This window comes from Scyliorhinus canicula, chromosome 11 (genome assembly GCF_902713615.1).
Source record: "Scyliorhinus canicula chromosome 11, sScyCan1.1, whole genome shotgun sequence".
Lineage (NCBI taxonomy): Eukaryota > Metazoa > Chordata > Chondrichthyes > Carcharhiniformes > Scyliorhinidae > Scyliorhinus > Scyliorhinus canicula.
Window position 1 is genome coordinate 95,145,470 of NC_052156.1, and position 21,277 is coordinate 95,166,746.

Genomic DNA, 21,277 nt, shown 5'->3' on the forward strand with positions numbered 1-21,277 from the left:
GAGAATCGTGAACAAGGGCTCCCAAGTCCCTTTGTGCTTCTGATTTCCTAAGCATTTCCCCATTTAGAAAATAATCTAAGCCTCCATTTCTCCTTCCAAAGTGCATAACCCACACTTTTCCACATTGTATTCCATCTGCCACTTCTTTGCCCACTCTAGGACTATATACCAGTATTCCTGTGTTGGTAGGACTATGTACCAATATTCCTGTGTTGGTATGGATAGGACTATGTACCAGTATTCCTGCTGTGTTGGTATGGGTAGGATTATATACAGTATTCCTGTGTTAGTCGCACAATGTACCAATATTCCCGTGGTGATATGGCTGGGATCGTGTACCAGTATTCCTGTGTTGGTATGGGTGGGGACTGTACCAGTATTCCTGTGTTGGTATGGGTGGGACCGTACCAGTATTCCTGTGTTGGTAAGGGTGGGACCGTATACCAATATTTCTTGTGTTGGTATGGATAGGACTATGTACCAGTATTCCTGTGCTGGTATGGGTGGACCGTATACCAATATTTCTTGTGTTGGTATGATGGAACTGTGCACCAGTATTCCTATGTTGTTATGGGTGGAACAGTGTAGCAGTATTCCCCTGTTCAGTGTGGCACTGTGTGTCAGTATTCCTGTGTTGGGAGGACTATATACCAGTATTCCTGTGTTGGCATGGTTAGGACTAGTACCAGTATTCCCGTGGTGATTTGGCTGGGACCATGTTCAGTATTCCTGTGTTGGTATCACTTGGACTGTGTACCGTACTCCCTGTTGCCTACGTGTAAGATTGTGTACCCAAAATCTGGACACTGATACATTGCACAAACAGTCATCACGACTAAAAGTAATATTCTGTCACTCGTATTTTCACTAATTTCCTTCCTTGGCCTTTTTTTAAATAAGTGAGGTAACGGATGTGATGTGGGGTGGGCATGGGTACAGGTGGGAAAGCTGGGTAAATTCTGGAAATCTGAAAGTGAAATCCAGTATCCTTGAAGTTCACAGTGGTCTTCTGTAGAATTTGGAGTGAATGTGCATTAATGTGTGTTGAATGAAGGATCTTGTGTACAATGCTGGTGGATGGTGCTTGTCTAAATGATTTCCTTTTTGAGTTTAAAAACAGAAAATATTGGAAAACTCACCAGGTCTGGCAGTGTTTATGGGGAGAGAAAATTAAAATTTCGAGTCCGTATGATTCTTCAGAGTTAGAGAGCAAGAAATGTGGTTGAGCAGTTGGTGCAGAGTAGAACATCAGCGATACGTCTGAAATAAGAGAGATTGCAACAAAGATGTGTTAGGCCACAAGACAGGAAATTTTATTTTTAATTTAGAGTACCCAATTATTATTTTCTCCAATTAAGGGGCAATTTAGCATGGCCAATCCACCTAACCTGCACATCTTTGGGTTGTGGGGGTGAAACCCACGCAGACATGGGGAGAATGTGCAAACTCCACATGGACAGTGACCTAGGGTTGGGATTCGAACCCGGGTCCTCAGTGCCGCAGTCCCAGTGTTAACCACTGCGCCACATAGAACATAGAACATTACAGCACAGAACAGGCCCTTCGGCCCTCAATGTTGTGCCGAGCTATGATCACCCTACTCAAACCCACGTATCCACCCTATACCCGTAACCCAACAACCCCCCCCCTTCTTAACCCTACTTTTATTAGGACACTACGGGCGATTTAGCATGGCCAATCCACCTAACCCGCACATCTTTGGACTGTGGGAGGAAACCGGAGCACCCGGAGGAAACCCACGCACACAGGGGGAGGACGTGCAGACTCCACACAGAGTGACCCAGCCGGGAATCGTACCTGGGACCCTGGAGCTGTGAAGCATTTATGCTAACCACCATGCTACCCTGCTGCCCCATGCAGCCCTACAAGACAATAAATGTGAACGGCAGTGTGGAGGACAATGGAAGATGCTGATCATGGCATAAATTGTTAATGGGAGAACTTGAGGTCAATGCTCAGTGAAAACAAACCAAGTGGCAGATGGCCCGATTGTGGTGGTGAGGAGGAGGGGAGGGGGGGGTGTGTGTGTGTCAGGGTTGATAGAATTTTAAAACAAAATTTTAAAACAAAATTCAAAAGGGGTAAGATGGAGGAGAAAGGTCATGGTTTTAAGTTGTTGAACTCACTATAACGTTATAACCCACTATATAGGGCTATAACGTGCCTAATCGGAAGATTAGGTGCTGCTCCTCCAGTTTGCATTGGGCTTCACCAAAACATTGCAGCAAGCCAAGGATAGACATGTTGGCATGAGAACAAGGCACTGAGTTAAAACGCAAGGGGCAGGAAGCATAACCCTTATGCTTGCAGACTGACTGAATGAAGGTGTACTGCAAAGCGGTAACCCAATCTGAATTTAGTCTCCCTCATATAGAGGAAACCCCATTGGGAGCAGCAGCAAATTCAATAAACCAGATCCAAGGAGGTGCATATGAAACTCTGCTTAATCTGAAAGGAATGTTTGGGGCCTTGAACGTGAAGAGAGAGGAGGTAAAGGGGCAGGCGGTGCACTTTATGCAATTGCATACGGTGCTGTGATGAAGGGGATGAGGAGTTGGGGATGATAGAGGAGTGGACCAGGGTGCCATGGAGGGTGCAGTCCCTGTGGAATTCTGATTGGGGGCGAGGGGGTGTTAGATATAGGACGGGGAAGATGTATTTAATGGTGGCATTATGCTGCAGTTGGTAGATATAGTTGGACTGGTGGGGTGAAAAGTGAGGACAAGGGAAGGCACCCTATCATGGTTGTGGGAGGGAAGGGAAGGGCTGCAGTAAATGGGTCATACCCTGTTAACCAACAGGTAGGGGGGAAGCCTCGGTTAGAGTGAGGGGTTGAAACCTCGGTTAGAGTGAGGGGTTGAAACCTCGGTTAGAGTGAGGGGCTGAAACCTCGGTTAGAGTGAGGGGCTGAAACCTCGGTTAGAGTGAGGGGCTGAAACCTCGGTTAGAGTGAGGGGCTGAAACCTCGGTTAGAGTGAGGGGCTGAAACCTCGGTTAGAGTGAGGGGCTGAAACCTCGGTTAGAGTGAGGGGCTGAAACCTCGGTTAGAGTGAGGGGCTGAAACCTCGGTTAGAGTGAGGGGCTGAAACCTCGGTTAGAGTGAGGGGCTGAAACCTCGGTTAGAGTGAGGGGTTAAAGCCTGGGTTAGAGCGAGGGGTTGGAGCCTGGGTTAGAGTGAGGGGTTGAAGCCTGGGTTAGAGTGAGGGGTTGAAGCCTGGGTTAGAGTGAGGGGATGGAGCCTGGGCTAGAGTGAGGGGTGAAAACCTCGGTTAGAGTGAGGGGTTGAAGCCTGGGTTAGAGTGAGGGGTTGAAGCCTGGGTTAGAGTGAGGGGTTGAAGCCTGGGTTAGAGTGAGGGGTTGAAGCCTGGTTAGAGTGAGGGGTTGAAGCCTGGGTTAGAGTGAGGGGTTGAAGCCTGGGTTAGAGTGAGGGGTTGAAGCCTGGGTTAGAGTGAGGGGTTGAAGCCTGGGTTAGAGTGAGGGGTTGAAGCCTGGGTTAGAGTGAGGGGTTGAAGCCTGGGTTAGAGTGAGGGGTTGAAGCCTGGGTTAGAGTGAGGGGTTGAAGCCTGGGTTAGAGTGAGGGGTTGAAGCCTGGGTTAGAGTGAGGGGTTGAAGCCTGGGTTAGAGTGAGGGGTTGAAGCCTGGGTTAGAGTGAGGGGTTGAAGCCTGGGTTAGAGTGAGGGGTTGAAGCCTGGGTTAGAGTGAGGGGTTGAAGCCTGGGTTAGAGTGAGGGGTTGAAGCCTGGGTTAGAGTGAGGGGTTGAAGCCTGGGTTAGAGTGAGGGGTTGAAGCCTGGGTTAGAGTGAGGGGTTGAAGCCTGGGTTAGAGTGAGGGGTTGAAGCCTGGGTTAGAGTGAGGGGTTGAAGCCTGGGTTAGAGTGAGGGGTTGAAGCCTGGGTTAGAGTGAGGGGTTGAAGCCTGGGTTAGAGTGAGGGGTTGAAGCCTGGGTTAGAGTGAGGGGTTGAAGCCTGGGTTAGAGTGAGGGGTTGAAGCCTGGGTTAGAGTGAGGGGTTGAAGCCTGGGTTAGAGTGAGGGGTTGAAGCCTGGGTTAGAGTGAGGGGTTGAAGCCTGGGTTAGAGTGAGGGGTTGAAGCCTGGGTTAGAGTGAGGGGTTGAAGCCTGGGTTAGAGTGAGGGGTTGAAGCCTGGGTTAGAGTGAGGGGTTGAAGCCTGGGTTAGAGTGAGGGGTTGAAGCCTGGGTTAGAGTGAGGGGTTGAAGCCTGGGTTAGAGTGAGGGGTTGAAGCCTGGGTTAGAGTGAGGGGTTGAAGCCTGGGTTAGAGTGAGGGGTTGAAGCCTGGGTTAGAGTGAGGGGTTGAAGCCTGGGTTAGAGTGAGGGGTTGAAGCCTGGGTTAGAGTGAGGGGTTGAAGCCTGGGTTAGAGTGAGGGGTTGAAGCCTGGGTTAGAGTGAGGGGTTGAAGCCTGGGTTAGAGTGAGGGGTTGAAGCCTGGGTTAGAGTGAGGGGTTGAAGCCTGGGTTAGAGTGAGGGGTTGAAGCCTGGGTTAGAGTGAGGGGTTGAAGCCTGGGTTAGAGTGAGGGGTTGAAGCCTGGGTTAGAGTGAGGGGTTGAAGCCTGGGTTAGAGTGAGGGGTTGAAGCCTGGGTTAGAGTGAGGGGTTGAAGCCTGGGTTAGAGTGAGGGGAGGAAGCCTGGGTTAGAGTGAGGGGTTGAAGCCTGGGTTAGAGTGAGGGGTTGAAGCCTGGGTTAGAGTGAGGGGTTGAAGCCTGGGTTAGAGTGAGGGGTTGAAGCCTGGGTTAGAGTGAGGGGTTGAAGCCTGGGTTAGAGTGAGGGGTTGAAGCCTGGGTTAGAGTGAGGGGTTGAAGCCTGGGTTAGAGTGAGGGGTTGAAGCCTGGGTTAGAGTGAGGGGTTGAAGCCTGGGTTAGAGTGAGGGGTTGAAGCCTGGGTTAGAGTGAGGGGTTGAAGCCTGGGTTAGAGTGAGGGGTTGAAGCCTGGGTTAGAGTGAGGGGTTGAAGCCTGGGTTAGAGTGAGGGGTTGAAGCCTGGGTTAGAGTGAGGGGTTGAAGCCTGGGTTAGAGTGAGGGGTTGAAGCCTGGGTTAGAGTGAGGGGTTGAAGCCTGGGTTAGAGTGAGGGGTTGAAGCCTGGGTTAGAGGGAGGGGTGGAAGCCTGGTTAGAGTGAGGGGTTGAAGCCTGGGTTAGAGTGAGGGGTTGAAGCCTGGGTTAGAGTGAGGGGTTGAAGCCTGGGTTAGAGTGAGGGGTTGAAGCCTGGGTTAGAGTGAGGGGTTGAAGCCTGGGTTAGAGTGAGGGGTTGAAGCCTGGGTTAGAGTGAGGGGTTGAAGCCTGGGTTAGAGTGAGGGGAGGAAGCCTGGGTTAGAGTGATGGGAGAGCCTGGGTTAGAGTGAGGGGTTGAAGCCTGGGTTAGAGTGAGAGGTTGAAGCCTCGGTTAGAGTGAGGGGTTGAAGCCTCGGTTAAGGAAAAAGGCAGACATGCCAAAAGCACTGTTTTTGTCGGTAGTATCTTCGGAACAGAGATAGGCAAATTAGGAGAATGAGTCAGAATCCTACAGGAAGCTGAGTGTGAGTTGCCGTCAAAGTAGATGTGGGAATTGGTGGGTTTGTAATTACTGTTGCTGGTCAGTCTATCACCAGACATTCTGACTTGTTTTATAACATAGCTTCAGATTATGTGCAGTGCGAAGACGCAAATTCCGGCACGGGGGTATATTGGTTAGCACTGCTGCCTCACAGCACCAGGGTCCCCGGTTCAATTCCGTCCTCGGATGACTGTGTATGCGGAGTTTGCACTTTCTCCCCATTTTCGCATTGGTTTCCTCCGGAGCTCTGATTTCCTCCCACAGTCCCCTTAGTTCCAGGGATGTTCTGGTTCGATTACGGGGATAGGGCTGGGTGGATGGGTGAGTGGACATGGGTAGAGTGCTCTTTTGAATGGTCCGTGCAGACGCGATGGGCCAAATAATAATAATCTTTATTCGTGTCACAAGTTGGCTTACATTAATACTGCAATGAAGTTACAGTGAAAATCCCCCAGTCGCCACATTCTGGCGTGTGTTCGCGTGCACACAAGGAGAATTCAGAATGTCCAATTCACCTAATAAGCACGTCTTTCGGGACTTGTGGGAGGCAACCTGAGCACCTGGAGGAAGCCCATGCAGACACAGGGAGAACACGCAGACTCCACACAGACAGTGACCCAAGCAGGGAATTGAAAAGGGGTCCTTGATGCTGTGAAGTAACAGTGCTAACCACTGTGCTACCAAATGGTCTCCTTCTGCACTGGAGGGATTCCATGATTCTATGAAATTTTCTGGCTTTAAATATTTTCACCTTTTGAATATCGTACCAAAATTGATCTAGATCCTGGGTCACCATTAATATTGAAACTCTGTCTCCATAATATTACTTGGTATAAAACCCGTGTTCTTACAAAACACCTGACTCATGTTGACACCTGCATCATGGGACCACAATTTGTATTCTTCAAAGAGACTTGCTGTCTTTTTTTAGAGGCATACAGGAAGGGAGAGAGATGGGGGAACAGCTAAACAGTTGGTCATTATGTATATCGGATTACTGACATGGAAGATGGAGCGCTAAATGTTTTGCTGGGTTTCAAGAGGATATTTGACAGCTCCTAGTCAGTAAGTGGGATTTAAGGTTATTTAAAAGGCACTTTGGGAATACAGTGGGCTAATTCTGAGATCAATAGATTTTGCTCGTCAAGGTTAGTGAAAGGTACGGATCAAGGTGGATGGAGTTAAGAATACAGATTGGCAAGCTCGAGCTGCATGTTGTCACCCTTCCAGTGAATACGGTGTATAGATGGACCAATGTTCGTCTTCTGCCTAAAGCTGCTATTATCTTCATGACAGACTAATCTCAATTAAGATTTTGCAGCCACTATGACTCGTCTTGTTATGTAGCTAAAAATGATGAGACGGGTAGATTAAATTTTATGGAGAATATTTAATCTGATCATTTCCTATATTGTGTTTTCCAATCCTTGAAGAGTGTTTTATGTTGCAAAGCCAGTGAAATTTCATAAGAGAACTGTACTTGCATCCCTACTTCATCCCTTTTGCAAAGATCCCTCTGATGAGAAACAGGTTTGTTTTCTGTGTTATCGTGAGCTAGGCCAGATGTGGCATTACTGGAGCGTGTTAAATCAACGCAGCCAATTTTCTGTTAACATTGGTTGCCATAGCAAATTGCATTCTCCTATTTAAACCGGTGCAAAATTGAGAGACATAAATCTCAATTTGCTGATGTACCATTTCAAAAAATTTAATCTTCAGAAATTTAAATACTTGTTGAAGTGTTTGGCAAACAAATTAATTGTTTATTCTTTGAAAATCATTGGCCATTTTAATGATCTGTTCTCTAAATCTTCTGTAATAAGCCGACCTCTGATGGCAGACGTCAGTTGTGGTAGTACATTTGCAGTCACTTAAGGCAGGTAATGTTTGTAAGTGGGAAATATGACAATCTCTAGTGTACATAGCTAGTGAAAGTAAGTATTGTTTATTTTACCATCTTCTTAGAATGGTTTCATAGTGCTGTCATATGTTTACTGTATATTTCAGTTTTGTGTGCCCTGTGATTACCCCTCAGACAAAAATGAAGCTTTTTGTTTGTCCTGAAGATTGGCATTTTAATCTGTTAGGTTACATAAGAACGAAAGGCAACCTGACCCACAAAAATGCCTCCCCACATAACCTGATATAATAGTTAAAGACTTCAGTCAGTTTTTTGTGGTGATAGTCAAGCCACTCAATTCACGCTAGCACAGTGGTTAGCACAGTTGCTTCACAGCACCAGGGACCCGGGTTCAATTCCCGGGTCACTGTCTGTGCCGAGTCTGCATGTTCTCCCCGTGTCTACGTGGGTTTCCTCCGGGTGCTCCAGTTTCCTCCCACAAGCCCCCAGAAGACGTGCTTGTTTGGTGAATTGGATGTTCTGAATTCTCCCTCTGTGCCCGAACAAGCACTGGAATGTGGCGACTAGGGGATTTTGACAGTAACTTCATTGCAGTGTAAGCCTACTTGTGACAATAAAGAGTGAAAATCAGAGATGGCTCTTCCATCTTCAGAACCGAAAGTGAAACTAAAACAGCCCAGCCTTACTAGTGAGAGAGACACATTCCAGAGGAAGCAGAACCAATCCGAACCCAAACTTCTTCCATCGGGCAGGAGAGACAAGTCTGAGAACAAGCAAGAACAGACTCAAAAACAGCTTCTTCCCCGCTGTTAACAGACTCTTAAACGACCCTCTTGTGGACTGACCTGATTAACACTACACCCCTGTATGCTTCACCCAATGCCGATGTTTATGCAGTTACATTGTGTACCTTGCGTTTCCCTGTTATGTATTTTCTTTTCTTTTATTTTCATTATCTTAATGATCTGTTGAGCTGCTCACAGAAATATACTTTTCACTGTATCTCGGTACACGTGGCAATAAACAAATCCAATCTAATCACTATCATCAGCAAAGCCCAGCATTTTGAGCCAGCTCATTGGCCGCCAGCCAAGTCAGTCAAACTGAGTCATTGCTTATCTGTCCAGCTTGAATAAAAGACCGGCCCATCAATCAGCCATGGATTAAAAATTGTAATACCACAAAAAAAAATGAAAGAGAGGAGAAACCCATAAAACCGGGTTTAAACAGGCGGATCCTTACACCATCCCTTCACTTGCTGTGTTAAAATATTGGAACCCCCTCTGACTTTTAAAAATTTAATTCACTGGATGAGGGTGTCACTGGATAGGCCAGCATTTATTTCTCATCTCTAATTGTCCTTGACGTTGGTGGTGAGCTGCCGCCTTGAACTGTAGCAGTCCATATGTTGTCAGAACATCCACAGCACTGTTAGGAATATTTCGCTCTGGACGGAGAGTTGACATTTCAGGTCAATGACCTTTGATCAGAAATGAAGGGAAGATAGAACTGCAATATATTTTAAGCACGTGGATGGAAAGAGACAAGATGTGGAAGAACAAAATAGAAGGTCTGTGAGTGGAGGGCATTTGAGATCAAATGGCATGGTTCAAAAGCCAAAGAAGGAGTGGTTATGGGTATAGCCAAAAAACAAGAGTTTTCCAGATGAGCTGTATGTCTTCAAAATAGCTGTCTAAATGCAATGTGAAGAATAAAAAAAAAACATGACAAAACCAAAACAGCAGAAAAGGAAGAAAATGTAAGCCAAAATTATGATCTAAAGTTGTTGAACTTGATGTTGGAGTATAAAAGACTGGCGGGTGCCAAGTCACAAGATGAGGTGTTGTTCCTTGATCTTGCATGGAGTTTGAAGTGTTGGCTAGTGTAGACTTGAGAGATGAACAGACACTTCCAACACTGATGAAGGTTCAACTCAATTTTATTAACTACTATTTTTTGAAAAAAATTTTATTGAAAAATTTTGAATTTATACAATAACGCACCTTAGTAAAATACCAAAAATAACAATAATATTAACAATCATAAACATTCGCCCCACCTCCATGAACAACACAGCATTTTAACAACGCAAATTAACACAATATAAAGTTACAGAATAGACACTACAATAAGGAACACCCCCCCCCCCCCGGGTTGCTGCTGCTATTGACCAAGATACCAATCTTTGAGCCAGGAAGTCCAGAAAAGGCTGTCATCGTTTATAGAACCCTTGTATTGATCCTCTCAGGGCAAATTTGACCCTTTCCAGTTTTATAAATCCCGCCATGTCACTGATCCAGGTCTCCACACTTGGGGGCCTTGCATCCTTCCACTGTAGCAGAATCCTTCGACGGGGTACTAGGGACGCAAAGGCCAGGACACCGGCCTCTTTCACCTCCTGCACTCCCGGCTCTACCGCAACTCCAAAAATCGCGAGTCCCCACCCTGGTTTGACCCTGGATCCAACCACCCTCTACACCGTCCCCGCCACCCCCTTCCAGAATTCTTCCAGTGCTGGGCATGCCCAGAACATATGGGCGTGGTTCGTTGGACTCCCCGAACATCTGGTGCACCTATTCTCACCCCCAAAGAACCTACTCATCCTAGTCCCGGACATGTGGGCCCGGTGCAGCACCTTAAATTGGATGAGACTAAGCCTTGCACATGAGGAGGAAGAGTTGACTCTCTCCAAGGCATCCGCCCAAGTCCCGTCCTCTATCTGCTCCCCGAGTTCCTCCTCCTATTTAGCCTTCAGCTCCTCCACTGACGACTCCTCCACCTCCTGCATTACCTTATAGATGTTAGACACCTTCCCCTCTCCGACCCACACCCCCGAAAGCACTCTGTCCATCGTCCCCTGCGAGGGCAGCAAAGGGAATCCCTCTACCTGTCGCCTCGCAAACGCCTTTACCTGCAAGTATCTGAACATGTTCCCTTGGGGAAGGCCAAATTTATCTTCCAGTTCCCCCAGGCCCGCAAACCTCCCGTCAATAAACAGGTCCCTCAATTTGCTGATGCCCGCCCTTTGCCAACCCCTAAATCCCCCAGCCTTGTTCCCCGGGATGAACCGATGGTTGCCACCCATTGGAGCCTCCATCGAGCCCCCTGTTTCCCCCCTATGCCGCCTCCACTGTCCCCAGATTCTTAGTGTCGCCGCCACCACCGGGCTCGTGGTAAACCTCTTAGGGGAGAGCGGCAACGGCGCCGTTGCCATGGCACCCAGGCTCGTAACTCTACATGATGCCATCTCCATTCTTTTCCACGCTGCCCCTCCCCCCTCCATCACCCATTTACGCACCATTGACACATTGGCCGCCCAATAGTACACCAGAAGGTTGGGCAGCGCCAGCCCGCCTCTATCCCTCCCTCGCTCCAGGAACACCCTCTTCACTCTCGGAGTCCCATGCGCCCACACAAAGCTCAAAATACTGCTAGTCACTCTCCTAAAGAAGGCCCTGGGGATAAAGATGGGCAGGCACTGAAAGAGGAACAAGAACCTCGGAAGCACCGTCATTTTGACGGACTGTACCCTCCCCGCCAACGATAATGGCAGCATGTCCCACCTCTTGAACTCCTCCTCCATCTGATCTACAAGTCTGGTGAAATTATGCTTGTGAAGAGTCCCCCAGTCCCTGGCCACCTGCACCCCCAGGTACCTAAAGCTCTCCCCTGCCCGCCTAAGCGGGAGCCTACCAATTCCTTCCTCCTGGTCTCCAGGGTGCACCACAAACACCTCACTCTTGCCTAAATTTAATTTATAAGCTGAAAAGGTCCCGAACTCAGCTAGCAACTCCATCCCTCCCACCGGGTCCGCCCACATACAGTAACAGGTCGTCGGCATACAACGACACCCTATGTTCCTCCCCACCTCGCACCAAGCCTCTCCACCTCTCTGAATCCCTCAACGCCATCGCCAGCGGCTCGATTGCCAGTGCAAACAACAAGGGGGACAGGGGGGCAACCCTGCCTGGTCCCTCGGTAAAGCCGGAAGTACTCCGACCTCCTCCTATTCGTGGCCACGCACACCATCGGGGCCTCGTATAGCAGCCTTACCCATCTAATGAACCCTTCACCAAATCCAAACCTCCCCAACACCTCCCATAGGTACCCCCACTCCACTCTATCGAAGGCCTCCGCTTCCAGCGCCACCACTATCTCTGCCTCCCCCTCAATCGCCGGCATCATGATGACATTCAACAATCTCCGCACATTCGTGTTCAGCTGCCTTCCCTTCACAAAACCTGTCTGGTCCTCGTGCACAACCCCTGGCACACAGTCCTCTATCCCGGTGGCCAGGATTTTTGCCAGCACCTTAGCATCCACGTTGAGGAGAGATATGGACCTGTATGAACCACACTGCTGGGGGTCCTTGTCCCTCTTTAAAATTAACGAGATCAGCACCCGCGACATCTTCGGGGGCAAAGTCCCCCCTTCCCACGTTTCGTTGAGTGTCCGCACCAGCAAGGGGCCCACTAGGTCCACAAACTTTTTATAAAATTACACCGGGAACCCATCCGGCCCCGGTGCCTTCCCTGACTGCATCTGCCCGATCCGCTTAACTAGCTCCTCCAGCTCAATCGGCGCACCCAACCCCTCCACCTTCTCCTCCTGCACCTTCGGGAAAGAAAGCCCGTCAAGGAACCTCTCCATTCCCCTCCTCTCCCCCGTTGGCTCCGACCGGTACAGTTCCCCGTAAAAGTCCTTGAAGACCTCATTCACCTCTACCCCCTTCCGCACCACATTCCCACTCTTATCTCTCACTCCAGCAATTTCCTTAGCCGCATCCCGCTTGCGGAGCTGATGAGCCAGCATCCTACTCGCCTTTTCACCATGTTCGTACACTGCCCCTTGTGCCTTCCTCCATTGTGCCTCCACCTTTCTAGTGGTCAGCAAATCAAATTTAGCCTGCAGGCTGCGCCTCTCCCCCAACAGCCCCTCCTCTGGTGCCTCTGCATTCCTCCTGTCCACCTCCAGCATCTTTCCCACCAGTCTATACCTCTCGCTCCTCTCCCTGTGTGCCCGGATGGATATCAGCTCCCCACGAATCACTGCCTTCAGGGCTTCCCAGACCATCCCCACCTGAACCTCCCCCGTATCATTCACCTCGAGGTACCCCTCAATACTTGCCCGGACCCTCCTCCACACCTCCTCCTCCTCCGCCAACAACCCCACATCCAACCGCCACAACGGGCGCTGGTCCTGCACCTCCCCCATCTCCAACTCTATCCAATGCGGAGTGTGGTCGGAGATTGCAATGGCCGAATGCTCGGCCTCCTCCACTCTCGGAATCAGTCCCCTACTCACCACGAAGAAATCTATCCGAGAGTAGACCCTATGTACGTGGGAGAAGAAAGAGTACTCGCGTGCCCTCGGCCTCACAAACCTCCATGGATCCACCCCACCCATCTGGTCCATAAACCCTCTCAGTACCTTGGCCGCCGCCGGCCTCCTACCCGTCCTCGAGCTGGACCGATCCAGTGAAGGATCCAACACCGTATTAAAGTCCCCACCCCCATGATCAGACCTCCCGCCTCCAGATCCGGGATCCGTCCCAACATACGCCTCATAAAGCCCGCATCGTCCCAATTTGGGGCATACACACTAGCCAGTACCACCTTCTCTCCTTGTAGCTTGCCCCTAACCATAACATACCTACCACCACCACCTCCGATGCCTCAAACAACACATTTTTCCCCACCAGAATCGCCACTGGCGATTCTTCACATCCAACCCAGAGTGGAAAACCTACCCCACCCATCCCTTCCTCAGGCGGACCTGGTCCGCCACCTTCAGGTGGGTCTCCTGAAGCATTGCCACATCTGCCTTTAGCCCCTTCAGATGAGCCAGTACCCTCGACCGCTTCACCGACCCATTCAACCCTCTCGCATTCCAGGTGACCAACCGGATCAGAGGGCGTCCCTCCCCCCTCCCCCGTCGACTAGCCATAGCCCGTCGACTGCCCGCCCCAGGCCAGCACCCCCTGCCCGACCCAGTCCCCACAGCGACAACACCTCACCTCTGTCCCCCCAGCCCCCACCAGCTCCTTCCTGACCCTACCAGCAGCAACCCGGTATTCCCCTCCCTTCGCCCCACTAAAATATTACAACCGCAAAATATTACAGCAGCAACCCGGTATTCCCCTCCCTTCCCCCCAGGTTAGGAACCCTCCCAGCCGCGAACCGTCCTCCCCGCAACCTGCAACCCCTAGTTCAAGTCCAGTTTCTCCCTCCGCACGAAGGCCCATGCCTCCTCCGGGGAATCGAAATAATAATGCCGGTCCGAATAAGTTACCCACAGGCGCGCAGGCTGCAACATTCCGAACTTTATCTTTTGCCTGTAAAGCACCTCTTTCGTCCGATTAAATCCGGACCGCCGCTTAGCCACCTCCGCACTCCAATCCTGGTAGATCCGTACTACCCCATTCTCCCACTTGCTGCTCTTCACCTTCTTGGCCCAGCGCAGCACACACTCCCGATCACTGAACCGGTGGAACCTCACCAGCACCGCACGCGGGGGTTCATTTTCCTTAGGCCAACTGGCCAGCACCCTGTGCGCTCCCTCCAGCTCCAAGGGCAGATGGAAAGACCCAGCCCCCACTAGCGAGTTCAGCATTATAGCCACGTAGGTTGTCAGGTCTGACCCCTCCAGCCCCTCCGCAAGGCCCAAGATCCGCAGGTTTTTCCGCCTCATGCGGTGATCAAGCTCCTCGAAGCGTTCCTGCCACTTCTTGTGGAGTACCTCGTGCCCCTCCACCTTACTCACGAGGACCACGGCCTCCTCCTCTCGGTCAGTGGCCTGCATCTGCAACTCCTTCATGGCAGCACCATGGGTCGTCTGAATCTCCGAGAGCCTTTTGTTCGTTTCCTGCAGAGAGCTCAGTACCTCAGCCTTGAAGTCAGCAAAACAGCGCAGGAGAGCAGCTTGCTGCTCCTGGGCCCACAGCCTCCACTCCTCTGGAGCTCCTCCGGCTGCCATCTTGGATTCCTTCCCCCGTTATTTCTGGGGAGCTGTTGCCGTTTTTTCCCCCTTTCCACTCCGAGTTCGAGTCATGGACTGCGGGGAAAGTCGTTCAGCACACCTTCTCCCACCGGGAGACGTCGAAAAATTTCAGTTTTGGGCTCTAAAAAGAGCCGAAAAGTCCGTTTAAAACGGGAGCTCCCAAATGTGTGGCTTCCTACGTCATCGCCGCCACCGGTAGTCTTTATTAACTACTTCTAACTAACTAACACACGATGACTGTGGGTCTAAATGATGCTAACTTAAACTAGAGACCTAAGCCTTGTCCGAACCAGTTGATTCTCTCAGCACGTGGTGTGTGTCTGTGCTGGGCTGGATGAGTTCTTGTTACACTGAGAGGCAGCACCCAGAATGAGCGGGAACCGTGGTGCCCTCTGCCTTTGTAGTGTGTGTATTCTAACTGGTGATTGGCTGCGGTGTTTGTACATGTTGATTGGTCCCTGTGTGTGTCCATCAGTGTGTGTCTGCACCATGATATACTGGTGTATATTATGACAGAGTTTCACTGGAACATTGAAAGGTAAAAGTGGGAGCAAAGTGGAGAATTGAAATTACAGCAGTAGGAGCCTTGTGGTCATACTTTAATCCTGAATGGAGATGACCTGTAAAATTGGTCACCCAGTCTGTGTTCGGTCTCTCTAGAGTCGAGGACACCAAATTGTGAGCAATGAATACAGAAACTAAATTGAAAGAAGTCCAAGTAAATTGCTGTTCCCCTTGGAAAGTGTTTGGGAATTGGATGTTAAGAAGGGAGGTGCTCAAAGAACAGGTGTTGAATCTCCTACGCTTTCATGTAAAGGAGCTGTAGGAAAGGAGGGTGTGTTGGGGGTGACGGGAGTGGACTAGAGTGTTGTGGAAAGAATAGTTCCTTCGACAAGCTGAATGGGGTGGGCAGGAGGAGATGTGCTTGGTGAAACCGTGCGAGATGTATCAGAAATTGGTTGAATACAAAGACTAATTGAGTGGAAAGTGAGGACTAACATGATTCTGAGAGGGATAAGAAAAGGGAAGTTGGAATAAGCGGGTCATTTTCATGACAGGCTGAAATTCATAAGGTACAGCAAGGATTAGTACTTGGGACTCAACCATTTCTAATATAGATCAATGACTTGGAGGGGATTTGTTATAAAGTTATTCTTATGCATCTTATTTAAATCCATTACTGATGTTATCAGTAAGTGCTGTGACAGCATTAGTTGTTGTTACCTTTGTAGTAATGTTTTACTATCGTTTGTTCTAATTCTATTCCTTTACTGTTATTTTGATGTTTAACTAGCTGCTCCTGTTTTTAAGTCCGTACTGCATTTTGAACTTGAGTCAGACTTTCAGGAGCCTTGCAACGATACCATGATCTTTGCAATACTATGGTCACTCAATCAGCTCTGGTGATGCTTGACTTAGTTCAGTTGAACTTGTGGGCACAGGAATAGGTTGAGTATCTGTGCATGAGTGTCCCTATCCTGAGGTAAACCCACTGGAAGTCCTGGTACAACAGGAACCACTTCTTATTGAATTTTCACAACAGTTTCCTTCTGTTGTGTCACCTGGAACGTCGGTCTCTGAGTCATGGCTGCTAGAGCCCTTCCTTTTGATTTCTCGTTGTTCCCATTTCTTTTAATTTCTTATTTTTTTTTTTGGTCTCTTGACTCCTCATCGGAATGCACGTTAAAACTGAAGCAGCCTGCTCATCAGGACAGTGTGTTTCAGGTTTTATATTCTAGAGAGGAGAATATAGACTCTGCACCAAGGGAATCTTAAGGATCAGCTTTGGGGGAAATCGGTTTGATTGGCTGACTGGAAGGCAACCTGTGGATTCGCCAGGGACCGTGTTCTGCCTGATAACAGTCAGTGATTGGTTCCTGCGTGACTCTTCTAAGAGGGCTGGGTAAGAAGTGATTAAACCTTGAACGAAGTACCAACTCTCTTTGACGCTCCCTCCCTGCTGAAGTAAAGGACTACTTTATTTTCTTAAAACAGTAAATTCTTGGCACATCTTTACTATATTTTAGTAATAACCTTGAATCTACGAAGAAAGTAGACAGCCTTGTCAGAGAAAAACCTCTCCAGCTTAGAACGATAAAGCATCAAAGCAAAAGTTTGAACTTCTGAAAGACTTTAACTGAAGATCCATAATAAATCTTGTATCCTGTTTACATTATCATTTTTCTTCCCTCTCCAACACCCTTTCCCTCCATGTTGTCTGACTGTGTGTGAGATATAAGAGAGGAGCAAGTTGGAAAGGGGCAGTGGGGAGATTGGGTAAGGGGCATTAGGTAGTCAGTTACATTTTTGTCTATTTTTTACTGTTAAATAATAAAAGGTTATTTGTGTTAAATCAACAAATATGGTTTCTGCAGTTTATTGGCTCAACCTGTGCCCTCGGATATTTTAAAATAATATTTTATTTCACTTGTGTTGCGCCTCCAGGTCAAATGGGACTGGAATTGACTGCACACTAGCCCAGGGAGTCGTGCCATGGCACAGACAAATATGATCTTTGGTGCCTGCGAACAACTCTTCCATTGTTTAATTTCACTACCAAAGATAACTGGACCACTTTGGTTAAGAATAACTCCAGGTTGCCAATGATGGTTACTGCCAAAATTCCTGACATAAACACAATTATTCGCGTTAAAACATTTCCCCTTAGCATGATAGAAACATAGAAAATGGAAGCGGGATGAAGCTATTCGGCCCTTCGAACCTGCTGCTCCATTCATTATGATCATGATTGGTGATCCAACTCAATAGCCTAATCCTGCTTTCTCTTATTATCCTTTGATCCCCTTCGTCCTAAGTGCTATATCTAACTGCTTCTTGAAAACATACAATGTTTTGGCCTCAACTACTTCCTGTGGTGACAAATTCCAGAGGCCAAAGATTCTCTGGGTGAAGAAATTTTTCCTCATCTCTGTCCTATATGGTCTACCCCGTATCCTCAGACTGTGACCCCTGGTTCTGGGCACCCTCACCATCAGAAACATCCTTCCTACATCTACTCTGTCCAGTCCTCTTAGAATTGTATAGGTTTAGGGCAGCATGATGGTACAATGGATAGCACTGCTGCCTCACGGCGCCGAGAGCCAGGTTCGATCCCGGCTCTGGGTCACTGTCCGTGTGGAGTTTTTACATTTGCCCCGTGTTGCGTGGGTTTCACCCCCACAACCCATAGATGTGCAGGGTAGGTGGATTGGCCACACTAAATTGCCCCTTAATGAGAAAAAATGAATTGGGTACTCTAAATTAATAAAAAAAGAAAGAATTGTATAGGTTTATCTGAGATCCACCTCATTCTTCTGAACTCCAGAAAATACAATCCTAACCGATTTCAATTTTCCTCGTATGTCAGTCCTGCCATGTCGGGAATCAGTTTGGTAAACCTTTGCTGCACTCCCTCTAGAGCAAGAACATCCTTCCTCAGATAAGGAGACCAAACTGCACAATATTCCAGGTGTGGCCTCACCAAGGCCCTCTATAATTGCAGCACGGCAAGGAGTGGCATGGTAACACAGTGGTTAGCACTGCTGCCTTACAGCGCCAGGGACCCAGGTTCAATTCCGGCCTTGCGTGACTGTCTGTGTGGAGTTTGCACGTTCTCCCCATGATGCGTGGGTTTCCTCCGATTTCCTCCTCCAGTCCAAAGATGTGCAGATTTGGTGGATTGACCATCCTAAATTGCCCCTTAGCATCCAAAAAGTTTAGGTAGGGTTCTGGGGTATGGGGATGGAGGCATGGGCCTCATTATGCTGCTCTTTCATCGGACGGTGCAGAGGCAAGGGGCTGAATGGACTCCTGTGATTCTATGATCCCAGCTCCTGTTGTTGAATCCTCTCACTATGAAGACCAACATAGCATTTGCCTTTTTTACCGTCTACTGTACCTGCATGCTTACCTTCAGTGGCTGGCATACGAGGACACCCAGATCTCTGCACATTTCACTCTCCTAATTTACCATTCTGACAATAGTCTGCCGCCTTGTTTTTGCTACCAAAGTGGTTAACCTCTCATTTCTCCAAAATACACTGCAGCTGCCATTCATTTGCCCATTCACTTGCACAAATCACACTGAAGGATCTCTGCATCCTCCTGACAGCTCACCTTCCCACCCAACTTGGTGCCATCTGAAAATTTGGAGATATTACATATTGTTCCCTCATCTAAATCATTAATATATATTTTGAATAGCTGGGGCCCTAGCACCGTACACCGTGGTATGGAATTTGAAATGTTGTACAATTACTGAGGGCTCGGGATTGTGGTGATTCTGAACAAGTATAACTAAATCCGTAATTCAAACGTCCCCTCTGGTTTCTGTTGTGTAGTTAAATTTTTCACTCGCTTGGAAGTCTTCACCCCACACACTCAGGAGAATTGAGCACTTTCTAGCCTCATCTGTGATCCCGTTTGTCAAGAAAAAGTGTTTCAGCCTTTCCACATATTCAGTCCACTTCTTGTTCCACAAATTCGCTGATGGACCCAAACATAGCCATGGTGCTGCAAACTTGTCTTCCTTCGGTAAACTTAGCAAAACTTTGTGTTGAACGTACTGAAACTCAAAATGATTTTATTCGTATCACCAAAAAGGTCTGGTAACTTGACCACAAAAAGGTAGTTAAAACGCCAAAATTAATCTTTCAATATGTTAAAGTAACAAACTTTAAAATGCAGTACGGACTCAAACAGGAGCATCGAAATAGCAGTAACTGAATCAAATTTGAACAAACGGTAGTTAAATATTATATACACAGGTAACAACAACTAATGACATCACAGCACTTACTGATGACATCGGCAATGGATTTGAATAGACTCTATAACAGGTCTGAACACTGAAGTTTGTTGACTAAGATGTGAGGAAGATGCAAAGAGACTACAAATTGATTTTTATTGGTTCAGGGACTGGTCAAGAACATGTATAAATAAAGGACGTCTTACTCATGTTTGAGACTAGTGCAACAAGGCAATGCTTAACTTCGGATTTTGCTAAGTGAGGGAATTCTGAGGGTTGATCACTTTTTTAAAATTCAGTGAAGTTTGCAGTTTATAAAGTAAATTGTAGTCTTGTTCAGTCTTACTGATAACAAGCTCCCTGCTCTGATAGGTAGCTGGTAACCAGAACTGGTTCCTGAGCCAGGTCTCTGGAATGCCATCCAGTATATATACCCGAGGTCTTGCATGCAGCCTGTCTGAGTGCAGAATGACAGAGAATTTGGTAAGTGAGGCAATGCTGTTCTGGTCTTTCACAAAAAAGGCGTGGTCCAAGAGAAGGAGATGGCGAGAGCTGAAGCCAGAGGCATTAATTCGATAAGCAGGTAGGTGATTGGTTGCTGAGTTTTTTTTTCCAACATGGAGACAGTCGTTTGAACGTGTTTTTGGGAGAGATGAGCATTGCATTAAATCTATAGTTTAAGCAATTAAACTAGGCTATATAACTACAGATAATCGTTGAGTGATATTTATAAACCTAATTAAATATAGAATAAAGTTGACAGGGTAAGTGTTGCAGCTGCAGCATGTTGGAGCTGGTGGACCCAGCATGATCCACAGCAACAATGTCCGCAGACTGTAAATGCAACTAAAGGAACTTCAGCTCCGAGTTAACGGGCCAGAGTCCGAACTTTTGGAACTGCTATTCATGAGGTGGGGGTGGGGGGAGGGTGGGGAGTTGCCTCGGCATTTTGTTCCAGGGTAGTCGCACCCCGTAGGTTAGATGCTTCAACTTTGCTCTGTGGTCAGTAGAACAGTACAGCACAGAACAGGCCCTTCGGCCCTCGATGTTGTGCCGAGCAATGATGACCCTACTTAAACCCACGTAACCCGTATACCCGTAACCCAACAATCCCCCCATTAACCTTACACTACGGGCAACTTAGCATGGCCAATCCACCTAACCTGCACATCTTTGGACTGTGGGAGGAAACCGGAGCACCCGGAGGAAACCCACGCACACACGGGGAGGACGTGCAGACTCCACACAGACAGTGACCCAGCCGGGAATCGAACCTGGGACCCTGGAGCTGTGAAGCATTGATGCTAACCACCATGCTACCGTGAGGCCCCAGTAACGAGGAGGGTCGAACAAGTTTGATGTTCTTGAAGCTTGTGTGGACAAGAGCAGGGACTGAAGGATAAGCAAAGTGATCTTGGTATAGGGAACCATTAAAGTGTGGCCGGGGGGGGGGGGGGGGGGGGGGGGAAGAGTAAAAAGAAATGTAGTCGTAATCGGGGCGAGATACCATCCATATGAAAGAGCAAGAGTCCTGAAGGCTGTGTTGGCTGCCAGGTGTCAGGGTTACGGACATCTTGGCACTGAAAAGGAACGTGGAGTGGGACGGGCCAGATCTTGTTGTCATGGTCTACATGTATGCCAACCAAGGAAGAGATTCTGCTGATGGAGTATGAGCAGCTAGGGGCTGAGTTGAAAAGCAAAATTGGAAAGGTAAGAATTTCTGTTTGCTACCACAGACTGAGAAAATTAGCAACGGGTAAATAAGATCAGAGGGTTGAAGGCTTGGCTCAAAGATTTGTGTGGATTGAAAATGGATTTTAATTCCTGCAGCATTGGCACCAGTAGTTGGAAAGCAGAAGGGACAGCCTTTACATGAACTGTGATGGGGCCAGTGCTCTGGTGAGCCATATACCTCGGCCTGTGGAGAGGATTGTTTGAACAAAGTAAATTACAGCACAGGAACAGGCCCTTTGGCCCTCCCAGCCTGCGCCGATCCAGATCCTTTATCTAAACCTGTCGCCTATTTTCCAAGGATCTACTTCCCTCTGTTCCCCGCCCATTCATATATCTGTCTAGATGCATCTTAAATGATGCTATCGTGCCCGCCTC

General features: G+C 48.3%; 1 protein-coding gene across 1 annotated transcript in view; it reads left to right on the plus strand.

Annotated features, from left to right (window-relative positions):
• Positions 1-21,277, plus strand: part of LOC119973775 (NCK-interacting protein with SH3 domain-like) — a 226,907-nt gene that overhangs the window by 2,936 nt on the left and 202,694 nt on the right. Inside the window, exons 3-5 of the mRNA XM_038812198.1 lie at positions 2,396-2,511; positions 19,541-19,651; positions 20,816-20,878. Coding sequence (XP_038668126.1) covers positions 2,396-2,511; positions 19,541-19,651; positions 20,816-20,878 — 290 coding nt within the window. The remainder of the gene's footprint in view (positions 1-2,395; positions 2,512-19,540; positions 19,652-20,815; positions 20,879-21,277) is intronic.